We start from the raw sequence: 14,097 nt of genomic DNA on the forward strand, positions 1-14,097 counted from the left end.
CGACTTGATTAATATATGCCATCGTATCCCAGTTGCGTAGATCGATGCCCGTCAAGTGAACCACTGTATTTCATATGTTTGCTCGTCGTCATATAGCTTGAACAATGCTGGTGCAACCTAAACTATTTCCTCGCTCACTGATAAACTACAATTACAAGCTTCCCGGCGTTTACGCTGAATACTGGAGAATATTTGTGTACATTGTTGTATTCCTTCTATGGACACACAGAAGTTTGTATGCGTTAAAGCAGAGACCATATAATATATTATCTCTGGTTAAAGTAAACAGTTTTTTTTCTGTAAATCGACCTATTTACAATGTAGTGATTAATATTCATATGAAAACCTTTTTTTCTGAGGAATAAATGTGCAATAAATGTGTCAAAATTTTCCAATATGTAAAACATTCTCGAAAATATTAGGGACGTTGATATGACAGCCTATTTTGAGGTACTGAATGATGTTTACGGTAGGATTCAATGCAGGTTCCACAAGCAGCGACTTACAACAAACGGAACATTGGATGTTTGACCGTCAAAATGCCGTTGTTGTAACATTCACATATTGCACCAAACGATGATGAAATGATTTTCAAAACGCGCTGACATATCACAAAATATAAGTCGAGGGGTCCCTATTCTGGGGTTTGTGTTCAATGAAATGTCTTTGTGTTGATATTGCTACTATTTAAAGGAAACTGTCTTTGTAACTGTTCGTGAGGAGTTTACATTACATCTGATAAATGTCCTGGAAAAGTCATATCTGTATGGTATAAGTTGTCAATCGATCTCGAGGGGAATAGGTGAGTGAGTGAGTGAGTGAGTGAGTATGGTTTTACGCCGCTTTTAGCAATATTCCAGCAATATCACGGCGGGGGACACCAGAAATGGGCGTCACACATTGTACCCATGTTGGAAATCGAACCCAGGTCTTCGGCGTGTCGAGCGAACGTTTTAACCACTAGGCTACCCGATCGCCCCTCGAGAGGTATAAGGTGTGATGTAACCTGTGTGTGCTCGGGGTACATATGCTCACACCATACGCCCCGACGGATCGGTTGACAGCGAATGTATCTTACAGACATTCATTCTTACAGGTCCGGAATATATGTTGAGGAAGCAATGGTAACACCTTCGGAAGAGGTGGTGGAGGGGTTTTTCAAGGCATCATGTCTTTCAATCTGCATCACTGTGAGCAACTGCAAAACACATACTGGACCTGGAACCCCTACTCATACCCTAGACGGAAACTCCTCAACACCACCCGTAATTGTTTTGCCAATTCTGGACGCCACGACAAGTCACGTGACATTTGGAAAGATGGACAGGACATCAAGTGGTCACGCGTTGTTAGGTTGTAGGAAGAATATGTGGAACCATCCATTTATACTCATGCTCAGAGCAAAAACGCATGAGCATATTGACCTCACACCGTTTGCAATAATGAAGGTGAATCTGGCAGCTCCGGTACTGAGCAAAACAGTTGCGGATGCAATTGAACATTTGTATGATGATACTGTGAGTGAGACTGTGAATTTTATTAGACAGATGAACAAATGTTTTGATTGTTTCAATACAAGGATCTGAATGAGGCAGACAGGAAAAAGAAATCCTTATTTACGAGAGTATGTGGAACGAAATGATGAGAGACTGACATTTCTAATTTTTTGGGTTATTTCGATGCATGGGAAAGTGCCGTTTTGAACAGACAAAGGCCTCTCACGAAGACTCTGGAATGACGTTAAGAAGAACAGGCACTGTATTGATTGCGCATCACGGTTCAATCTACCTCAGAATGTGTTAGGTTCCTCCAAGATGAGGGTGCAAACTTTGTATTAACTCACAGCTTCAACTAGGATCCACTTGAGGAACATTTCTCTCATTATCGACAAAAGGGAGGGGCCAACAGCAATCCTACTGTGTATGATGTGAAACATACCATGTCACAACTTCGTGTCATTGGTTCAACTGCCTTAGCACCAATTACAGGCAACATTACAAACAAGAGAGGACATAATGACATTCGAGTGGTTCACACCCCACTATCTAAGAGACAGAGGAGAAACTGAACAGTGACATTTGTAGTGTTTATTTAGTGAAGCCTGTGAAGATCCAGGCTAGAAATTAGAATTTATCTTCAGCAACCCATGTTTGTTGTTAGTGGCGACTACAGACCGGCTGGTCAGACTCGGGATCTTCATGGATGCATGCCATTGTATCCCAACTATGTAGATTGATGCTCTTGATGTCTATCACTGGATTGTCTAATGCTGAATTGATTATTTTTTTACTACCGTCATGTAGCCCAAATTTTGCTGAGTATGGCGTTAAAGAACAAAATAAAAAGTCAAAGATAATTAACATGTATTTCTTCAAGATTATCTCTTGCATTTTGGAAAAAGCACACACAAAATAATGAGATACAATGTTCAGCAAATCAAGCACTAAAAAATTATAGTTATGCTATTCACTGATATTTGAACAATTTTTAAATTACATTTACATGGAACATATCCACGGAAGCAACTGGAACAAAATCCGAATATATTGAACAGTTAATGTTCCCTCGGGCGTTTTCAAAGGGAATTAGACTTTTTTTTTCTTTTTGGCATGCTTAGATCTGCTGGCATTTGATTTTTGTGTTTGCCTGCGAAAGTGCTTCACGAGAGCTCTCCCTCGCAGTTTCAGAAATAAGTCTGCAATACTCTCCCAAATATAGAGCTTTTCTCCTTCACTACTGGTAACGAGCTTGTCCCAGTAAAACAGGACTGTTGTGTCTCTCAGAATGCTGTCCTTAAGGCGGTTAACACACAGGGAATTTGCATTTAAGTTCGACGTGTCTACTTGCTGCCGACAAATCATCTCCATTTTTCTAAAGAAAGAAGAAAATATTCCCACTAACTTTAAGTCCTCCTCGGTTGACAGTCTCAGTCCACATGCGAAATTTTGTCATAAATGCTGATAAAACATCCTTGGAACTTATGCGCACATGCCTCAGTGTTTTTGCCTCTTGTGAATCTATTCCTGAGTGCTTAGCAATGGCCTTTATTAAAAATCCATAGATTCATTTTCCGCCGACGTCAGATCTTTATCTGTGTGTTGTAAGTCACTCTGTATACATCATGTAAACCTTGTACAGATATCACCAACCAGTTCATCTGACTCAAAATGTGGACATTCCAGTCACTCTTGTGTATGTAATTTTAATTAGATCATGCAGTGTGTCCAGAATTCAGTGTCAGTTCCTACTCTGTGAAACTGTGCCCACATCTACCCTCTGCTCACCACAAAGGAGCTGTTTTTCCCCAAACCTGAGAATAGTGCTACGAATGAATGTGTCAGGTGGTCAGTTATTTGACCTAGGCATATACTACCAATGTCACACATTTTCCCCTCACATGCAAGATCCGACTTATGAATTTCATACTGAGCTATTGCATACAATGAATTGCGGATAGACTCCAGCATACACCCTTGCAATTGATCACTTCTGAAGGAAACTGGACTTGAGAAACTTGTCGGTGTGGTTGTTGAGGCACTTGACATAGGTGGTATGGACTGTATGGTCTTCCGCTGGGTCTCACTGGTAAGTTTGTAGTCAGAAGCTGGAACTAGTATTAATATCCCTTATGATATGCAATTAAAAGAACCTTTCACCAAAAATTCAGTTTAAGGTGGAACGTATGGTGTTAAAATGTAAATGTAAACATGTATCAAGGCATTTATCCAGTATTCTATACGAAGTCAAATTGTGGAAGATAATCGTTATTCTGTTCAAAATAAGGATTTTCATAGTTTTTATATTTATAGTATTGTATTTTGAGATTGAATTTAATCCAGTGATACAAAACTAAGCATAAGCACATCACAATCAATCAGTAAAAAGTAATTGAAAAAGCATACTTACTCATGCTTTTTAAATGTTAAGAATTTTCTCTGATACAAGTATTCTGTTCATAGGTAACGATTGCAACCAATCTCATTAAAATCAGATCTTTGTTCTCGCTACCGCTAAATAAAGATCTGAGGACATCCCATAACGGGTCACGTCAGACCGACCTTTCGCTTACTCTGACCGACCAATGGAATTACTGACAAGAAGTCGACATTAGCCAATCAGAAGGCAGCTTTCTTGTGCTTTACGGCACCAATTTCAAATTGGCGACTACGCTTGGTAGCATATTTTGACAAATTCTCGCTCAAAAATTTGAAACTTGAACAAAAGAAAGTTCTCGAATGGTTAATATGTGGTCTAGATTGTATAGATTCAGTCGTTAAGCCCGTAACTATCGTTCGGAATACCCCGTTTTAAAATTTTCGAGGTTGCATGAATAGAAATCACATTCCGACTGTCACTTTCATGATCTGGTAAGCGACGCTCTGATTGGTTGGATGAAAGGTAATTCTGACGTGACCCTCATGGGATGTCCTCAGATCTTTATTTAGCGGTAGCGAGAACTAAGATTTGATTTAAATGAGATTGTGATTGAAACATTCAAAGTGTATACACATGATACAAGAGTCCCAAAATGTTAGTTCAATGTTTTTCTACAGCAGTCAAATCAATGTATCCATGGTCAATGTGTTAAGATTTAATGTATACAAATTAAGGTAAACTATTTATTATACACATTATAACATCTTACAGTATCTGTTATTATATGCCTAGTAGCATTTTATCTTTGTTAGTGGCATGTATCAGCAAAATTCGGTGTCAGTCCTTCTATAAATAAATTCAATGCGCTCGTGTCCAGTAAAAATGAAGATATACTATCCCAAAAAAGAAAAGCATAGGTGTTACTGATATGTCAAAACGAAAATAATACCTATTGTATTCATATTATCGTCATAATGTGTATCAATATTGGTAAGAGCATCAATTGACACACTTCCGTTTGCAACAAATCCTACGTCGGGAACGTGCTACGTCGTCACCATCGTGCTCATCGTCTCCGTTGGTGTTACAACGTGACTGCCTGGAACCTTCGCAACTGGCGACGCATTTGGTTTAGCGATGAGACCAGATTCCTGTTGCAGAGACGTGATGGTAGGAACCAGGTCTACAGACGTGTTCATGAACGTTATGCCCCTAACTGCGTGCGTCAAGTGGACAGATTTGGTGGAGGGAGTGTGATGATGTGGGCGGAAATATCCTACACTGATCGTACCGATCTTGTCCACGTTCAGGGAAACCTGACGGGTGTACGCTACAGAGACACCATCCTGCTACCACACCTCCTGCCAGCCATTGACGTCTAACGTGAGATTTTCCAGTTGGACAACGCCCGGCCCCACACGGCACGTGTCACAATGACCGTTCTCGCTGCTAACAATGTCCCCTGGCCGTCCCGTTCCCCGGATCTTAACCCAATAGAGCACCTGTGGGATGAACTTGATCGCCGTCTCCGTCAGCGTCAACATCAACCCCAAACTCTCCAGGCACTAGCTGCATTTCTGCAGGAGCGGCGGAGGATTCCCCAGGCTGTTATCCAGCGTCTCATCCAGTCCATGCATGACAAGGCGTGTGCACGTGAGAACTGTTATTCGTGCACGTGGTGGGCACAACAGATATTGATACTCCATTCACGTTTGAGGAATATTGTGAATGCCTTACCTCAAGTTATGGACATCATTGTGTAGACATTGATCTCTCCTAAATGGATGTAAAATTTCCTGTACTCAAGTTCATTTCCTACCAAGTTATTCATGTTTGAATATACAACATTTTCTCAGCAAATACGGGTTATGCGTTTTTTGTTTTTTTTAAATAGTATTTTTTAAAGAATCTTGTAATGGATCTACATAAGTCTACAGAACTAAGAACTGTAATTGAACAGCACAACACTGTCTCTCTATTGTAACTCTATGTGATATGGTCCGCTGGCCTACAAACCTTTCTGAGTAAATGCGATTTAAAACTGTTGATGTATTAGATATCTGTAAACTAGCTCTTAATGACAATGTGTCTGACAAAGCGAAGCATCTTCTTACTCTACATTGCTATCACAGGCGTCAACTAACCTTATCAAACCATGCGATTATAGGTCAGAGTAGACTGTCTCACAGTCCCTGAACCATTATTATATATTATTTTACCTCCCCGCCCACACATTTCATCGAGATATTATCTTGAGGGCGTTTTCACATGTTTGCTTAGGCCAACTGTATATGCGCACACATGTAGGCCTGCTCGCATGCACGTGCATCATACTGTAAGATTAGTGTTATGATGCTACACGTTTTAGAGATATCTAATGAATATGAATTTTGTCGCTCTTTCTTACAGTGGCCCGTCTGAGAGACTAGTACATTATGGGATATTACCAGTGAATATATAAGCGTGTACTGTATATATAGCTTATGCTATATTGTTCAGCATGCCTATAATGAATGAGTGAATGAATTTCTTAATTACCTCCAGAGTTGAATCCGAAGATTTTACATGGGCAAATACATTATTTACAATACATCAATGAAATTACTTGACTATATACAATAAGATCATGTTATACACTGCTATGAATAAATAATTTACGATGTACATTTTGAGAGCAGTAAAGTGTCTAGTAGATGTACATAAGGTGTTTCTTTAAATTCCATATGAAGTGGCAGAAAGTCATTATGATGCTTTGCCAAGTATCGTAATCAAGTTCGTTAGTCAAGTCATGGACATCTGCACCGAGAAAGAATGAAAGCATATCATCATCGTCAAGCATATCTATTTTCACGAAAACATCTACATCAAGTTTACCAATCAGGCATGAGAAGAAATTATTGCAATGTCTATTGCAATGGTTACATTCTTTCGACACTTTTGCTCTTGATCCGATTTTAATACAAAGTTGCAGGGGTTGTCTTAGATGTGGCTTGAGATACATTACATTATAAAGAACATGCATTTGTAACCGTTTATGAATTTTATGGTATCGTGAAAGATCCGGTCTCTGTGCTAGTCTCTCTCTCCAGATGTACTGTTAATTCTCTGATAGACGCCTGATTACAAGAGCTCGCCAAGCCGATTTTGTTGGGAACGAACCGCTATCAGTATATCCCTTTAGTTATCCAAATGGTATTTTTTAGCAGTACAGAGAAGGATGTTGCATATGCTTACTGGACGGCTAATATTGACAAAAGCGTTGGTAGCAATGTGAACACAAAATAGGTATTTTGTAATTGAGTTACAATCGTTATTGCAGAGCCTTCCTAATAATTGTAGTCTACATTTATCAATGTAGCCATTCATTGACCCCATTCCCAAGTTAGAAATAGACGAATCGGTTGGATGTCTTTTACCAAATCCTTGCATATGACGAGCAAAGTAACGTTGTGTACATTCAATCATTTCAAGTTCTTTACCGTAAAATGCTGGTAACAATTCACATCCATAAAAGCTTGTAGATAAAATCATTCTTTTCCATATATTGACACATGCGACTGGGTGTAGGTCTGAGTCGTTGAGGCCGTGTGATCGTAGTGAATTAACAATTTTTCTTGCTTTTGAGCATGTCATGATTCTTTCTTTACAGGATAAATTACTGTTTATTATTATTCCGCCATATTTGACGGAGTCGGAAGTGTCAATTATTGCATCGCCAAATTTGTAGGTTACTTTATTATGACGCTGGCGTGTTTTGCAGAATACAAGTAATTTACTCTTGGAGACATTATAGGTGAGTCTCCATTTGTTGGCATATAAACGAACTGAATCAAGGGAAGACTGTAAGCCCCGTAGGGTTGTAGACAAGAGCGTTGTGTCATCGGCCAATAACACACAGGGTATATAGATGCCATAAACAGAGAGGCCATCGTTTGCTTTCCTTAGTTCACATATAAGGTCATTTATGAAAACGAGAAAGAACCATGCTGACATAACTCGACCTTGCCCAACACCTTGTTTAATGGGAAACTCATCAGATCTTTCTCCGTTGTAGGATATAAAAGCACAGCTGTCTGTATAGCTATGGAAAAGTAAGTTCCATAATTTACCTTTCACACCAAGGTCATGTAATTTAACAAAAAGACCGTCGTGCCAAATACGATCGAAGGCTTTTTCATTATCTAAAAATGCAGCAAACACTTGTGATTCTCTTTCTAGGTAAAAATTAACACATTCTAAAACGGTGAATACAGACATGATTGCTCCATGTTCCTTTCTGAAACCAAATTGTGAAGCATCGGGGAATGATTGGAGATTACTGGGTGTATATTTTTCTATTCTACTTAAAATGATATTCTCTAGGAGTTTAGATAGACACGATGTAAGAGTTATGCCCCTGTAGTTACGTGGATCATGTTTGTCGTTTTTGCCTTTATAAATAGGTATTATCATGCCTTTTCTGGAGGCACATGGATAATACTGGGATGCAAGTATTTGATTGAATAGGTGTTTGAGGGTTACTACAAGCATCTCTCCTCCAAATTTTAGGTATTCATTTGTGATACCATCAGGTCCTGGAGATTTGTTTCTTTTAAGGTTGTGTATATGTGATCTGATTTCTGGGACTTGGATTTCTGTATACAGGATATCATCTAGTGGATCATGATTATGGCGATTTTGTTCCATGATATAATGAAGTTTTAATATAATGGTGAGTTTAAAGTTTTCGTCAAAATCATCAGACTGGTGAGGTTTTGCCAAGTCTGAATAATAGTCACCCCACAGTTTACATATATCAGCTGAAGAAACAGCACGTTTATAGAATGTATTTATATCGGCTTCACATGTCTTTTCTAGTTCTGTACTTATTTCTTTGCGCTGTTTACGTTTTGATTTTTGGTGTAAACGTCTAAATTCCCTTTTTTGCATTTTTATAGGATTTGTATAATCTAGAGTTTCCTCCCCGTGGTCTATTATCCGCTATCCATTCTCGTCTGGCCACCCTCATTTCATAGTGGGACTGATTTAACCCATCACTTTTCCAATAGGGCTTCAAATGTGATCTATATACACTTTGGGGGATATTGTTAGAGCTGGCCTTCATAAGACATTTACTTAGCTCTCCCATAAAATGCTCTATGGCATCAGGTTGAACGTGGTCAGATGCTATACATACGGAGGAGAGAAGTGTGTCAACTTCTTTTGTATACATATTTATGTGTATTTCGTCTGCCTTGGGCCACTTTGGAACATGTGTTGTTTCCACATTGGATGGGGTTTGATGTGTACATTGTATGCAGACAAGGCAAGGCAAGTGGTCCGAAGTATCGTACTGACATTGATCAAGTATGCTACACTGGATGATACAGTTACTCATGTTGGATGGTATGAGGGCATAGTCAATAAGTGATGTTATACCCGGGACCTGTGTTGCATAGGTTATGCGTTACGCTAACTAGGTGCCTATGATCTATTACCTTTTGTAGTAGCTTATCGCGAGGAGACATGTTTATTCTGTGGATATCAGAATTTAAATCACCTAATTAGGAGATAAATATTTCGTTTTGTAAGATTTGCGTGATGTTATGCTGAATGGATGTACGGAAATTTCATTTGAACACGACGCCGTAAGGCGGAGTGTTCAAATGAAAAATTTCCGTACATCCATTCAGCATAACATCACGCAAATCTTACAAAACGAAATATTTATCGACATTGTAACATGAACGTTAATTAAATCGATATTTAGGAGGAACTAATTTACTGAGCGCATGACACAACAAAACTGTCGTTCGCAATACGTCTCCTCTTGCTCACCTTCGAAAGGATGCATGATATGGGGTGCCGCGAAACCGATCAACGGTTTCGAGGTACTCCAATAATGATGGTTCATTTTACGAAAGGGGTGGCCACATGTTCAAGCCCATTTCTCAGAAAATAAACAAACAACAGGAAATATCACAAATTCAATTCTTTATCACAGTTCCTCATCTTACTTGCAATTTGTAGTTATGCGTATCTATAAAATACAAATAATCAAAATTTGAAAAGCCGTACATACTGTTTGGCCCCTATACAAGAAAGTGTCAACTCGCTGAGGTAGTGACAAGAGAGGTCAAACATGTGCGAGATTTTAGATATGCAGCTTAGCTGGGATGGAAAAAGTTGTTTACTGTCACAGTGGAATTACATATGTGAAAGAGACCATGGGAATTAGCAGAAGAATTAACCTGGAAGTTATTCACGGGAGCAAATTACGTTCGTTAGCGAGCTGCTGCAGTCCCTGAAGAATGTTCGAATAATGTCGTTTTTGAGCCGAGCTCGAGTCAATGGAATACGACTTCAACGATTCATCGGTTTTGTGGCCGGTAATTTTGCAAATCTCGCGATTTTCAATGCCTGCGTTTGACAGCAAAGTAACAGCAGTTGCCCGAAGACAATGGTTTGTATACACTTTGAGACCAGCGTTGGTAGAAATTTCTTTCATCATGTTGCCAATGACATTTACACCAACTGGCCTCGTGGTGTACCATTCGGTGTCGTCGACGTGGACTCGTCTCTTGGGAGCCTGGTAAAAAGCACCATTGTTGGGATTGAGGAGAGACATGTATTTTTTTAATGAAAGTACAGGACAGAATTGGTCCGATGTTGCATAAATGCGTTTGTTGGGCCCATTTGAGTCTTTGAGGTCCCCCCTGTGATTTTTTGTGACTTCGGAGTGTGTCATTTCAATGAACTCAAACCCCTGTTCATCGGTGGATACACGAAAGGAAGATGCAGTTAATTCCCTTTGGTTTTCTTCACCACGACGAGCGAAACCGAGTGTAAGGTCGAACCACACTTTACGAAGCAAGCCGGAAGGAGTTTCCGTATCCAAACTTTCACGAATTTTTTTTAAATCATTCTCGGGGATAGCAGCATGATGTGTTGCCTGGTCAAGGCCATCGCGCTTTAGTTTTTTTATCATGGACAGAAAAACATTGTTTGCAGTGTGAAATTCCCGGTCTTGGATAATGTTTATGCTGCGCTCAAATGGCGGTCCCCTGATGTGCCTGTGTATGGCAGCACGCAACCCAACAAAACTCGATTTTGAGTAAAGATCTCCCTCCGCATTTCTGACTTCGGCATAAAAGAACCTCAGTCTCTCATTCAGTTGAGAAGCAGGAAGCTCTTCGAACTTGGGTTCAAAACCTCGGAAACCAAGCCATTCTGGAAGTGAAAAAGATTGCCTTGTTCAGGGTACAAATGTGACAGTAAGTGGGAGTAATTTGTTATTACTAATATTAGGGACTAGTCCTATTACGGCGTCGTGTTTAAATGAAATTTCCGTATATCCATTTAGCATAACATATCTCAAATCTTACAAAACGAAATATTTAATTTACGTTAAGATTTTGGTCAATCTCGTTATATTATTGCCATTTTTTGCGATGACACATTGGTCACGCTTTACAATGCTATCATGGCAATGGTGTAAGGGAGGTAACTCTCGCTGATGTTGACCGAATCTGCGTAGGAATTTTAGGTATGTGTTTATGTATTCTTTTATGTTTCAATGGCTTACGTCGAAATATTTTAACTCCCCAGGAGGTATTACGCCCAGTAGATTTGGAGAGGTTCCCATCCACGATGTCCTGTACTGCATTTGCATCAAGGGACGCGAAGCGGTCACTGGACGCTTGAACTTTTGGCTCTACGGAAACGCTGGCTGTATTTCCTAGTTCAGGGGCCATCTCAGAACGGTTTTCAGCTTCAACAGCTGTTGTGAGTAATAATAATAACAAAAGTAGGTGGGTATATGAAAGTCATAACTATTATAGAGTTGCAATAAATGTTTTTACTCTGTTAAAAAATGATTTTCTTTTCTTTTCCCTTTGGCCAAGCCAAAGAAAATTACATCATTTATGATTATGATTGGGTAATTAATGAAAATAGGTAAATTTCATTTACCTTCAAATTCTTGAATTATCTCAGAAAATGTCTCGTCGTCCCAATCACTCAATATTTCATCGAAATCTCCGATGTGGAAGTCAGGGTAAATTTCCATCTGTTCCTCCATGTTGATGATTTCAAAAATAGTTCCATTAATTAATGTATACATACACGGTGATGAGACCCCAAAAATTCAGCGATGTTATGCTCATTCGACAACACTTTTTAACCAATCAGATCAGAGAACAAACCTACTTTTATGTTACAATATGACAGTGTCACCTTTGGCACTTAAAGTATCATACATGTCAATGACTTCATCTAATGCGTTAACATACACTGAATGTAAGACGTTAGTTGAGAGAAGACGGTAACATATGACGAAGACATCATTATAACCCTTAGCAATTTAGCATTAATAGTAGCAGCTACAAAGAAATGAGAGTTAGTATGTAGCGGCTTAGCACTCCACATGGATGTATCATTACATAGAATAGCCGTGCCACCAGAGCCTCTAGCAGAAAGTAATTGTGAATTGCATGAATAGGTAATAACTGAAAAACCAGACAAGTCATTAAATCTATACTCACAATCCGGCGAAAGCCAGTGTTCCTGAATAGCCAGTATGTCCACTGAGTTTGGAATTACACTATTTATACCACGTGTACCATATAACAGACCCGGTCATTCCATGTAAGAAGACTAAGAGTCATAATTGAAGACACAAGAGACATGATTGAGTGGGACACTGGTTTCAGCACTAATGCATGTTTTCTACTGACGTCTTTGGTTGTTATCACTATACTGACCGTGCTTTTCATAGTTCCTGAAGCGCGGAACGTAGTCACGACATTGTATATCTTCAGGCCAGAACTTTTTGTCATTAATGACATAATCATAATCGTCACACCACATTTTGACTTGAACTGTGTATGTCTCTGTATTGTCGTAGTGGACACGTTTCTTCAGCAGGCGTGCATGAGTAACACGTACGTGGCGTCCATGTGCGTAGTCAAAGATTAACTGTTTGACATCATCAAAAGATTTGTCTGCCCTGATATTAGAGAGGACAACTCTTTTGGTCCGGACTCTTGAAACCCCTTCAAGTGTGTTGTAGGATTTAGCCAGTGACTTGATCTTGTAGGTGCTTGAAGGTTTATCAGAGCGACTTCCTGTGTGAGGATGGACAGGGTGAGAGTTGTCACCATCTTCCATGCCGGAAAACACTAGACCATGGACGTTATCATTGTAGATGTTCCACAGAAGATCAGTGTTCGTCAAATCTACCATACGTGGTTTCTCCTTTGGTTTTGAAGTCGTTGTTTCTGATGTTGTATTTTGTGAGATTCTCTCCTTGTATGATATGCTCTGTTTCTCAGTCATTTAGTTGTCATGACTGTTTGCGTTCGTTGAAGGTTGTGTGGGTGTGGGCTGGCACTGGGTAGTGTCAGGGGAGGTCGTTGTTGATGCAGTTTGAGTCTGTTCAGGGGGTACATCAGTTGATTTTGGGGGCGATTTTACTGCGCAGGCATATGAGAGCTTCATCTTGGAAGTGACGTTCCCTATCTTATTATCAATAGTCTTTAGTTTGGTGTCTATTTGATAATTAAGACGAAGTAGTTCATGCTCAAGCTCCTGAACTCTTTCCTTGAGAGTTTTAATTTCTTGTGAGTCGAGTTTGAGTTGTGCTCTTAATTCCGATCGTCTTAGTTCTGAATCTTCCAGCCTTTTAGCAAGGTCGTCAATTGTCTTGCTCTTGTGGCCGATTTCAAGATCTTTTTGTGACAGGTCTTCATTAAGTTTCAACTCGATATCCGAGAGCTTCTTGTCAGTGGATTTTGTATCCTGTGAGACACACTGTTTAAGTTGAACGATATGACTCAGTATGAGCCCAATGGCATCATTATCGCCTGTTAGTTTTCGATCTGTATCAATGTAAGCGTCATTTTCATCGTTGTCGTACGAAGGTATAACTGACAAGGACATATTCCTGACACTCGCCCTACTGGGTACTTTAGACTGGAGTATGTGATATGGTCCGCTGGCCTACAAACCTTTCTGAGTAAATGCGATTTAAAACTCTTGATGTATTAGATATCTGTAAACTAGCTCTTAATGACAATGTGTCTGACAAAGCGAAGCATCTTCTTGCTCTACATTGCTATCACAGGCGTCAACTAACCTTATCAAACCATGCGATTATAGGTCAGAGTAGACTGTCTCACAGTCCCTGAACCATTATTATATATTATTTTACCTCCCCGCCCACACATACTATAATGTTATGGT

General features: G+C 39.6%; 1 protein-coding gene across 1 annotated transcript; it reads right to left on the reverse strand.

Moving 5' to 3' along the window:
* Window positions 1-10,117: 10,117 nt before the first annotated feature.
* Window positions 10,118-12,068, reverse strand: LOC125372277. The gene is made up of 2 exons (XM_048381590.1): window positions 11,441-12,068; window positions 10,118-11,085 (listed from the first exon to the last, which is right to left on the reverse strand). The coding sequence occupies exons 1-2, from the start codon at window positions 11,607-11,609 to the stop codon at window positions 10,118-10,120; spliced, it is 1,137 nt and encodes a 378-aa protein (XP_048237547.1). The 5' UTR covers window positions 11,610-12,068.
* Between the last annotated feature and the right edge of the window lie 2,029 nt (window positions 12,069-14,097).

The sequence above is a fragment of the Haliotis rufescens genome, unplaced genomic scaffold, assembly GCF_023055435.1.
Source record: "Haliotis rufescens isolate VD_foot unplaced genomic scaffold, xgHalRufe1.0.p SCAF_4, whole genome shotgun sequence".
Classification (NCBI taxonomy): domain Eukaryota; kingdom Metazoa; phylum Mollusca; class Gastropoda; order Lepetellida; family Haliotidae; genus Haliotis; species Haliotis rufescens.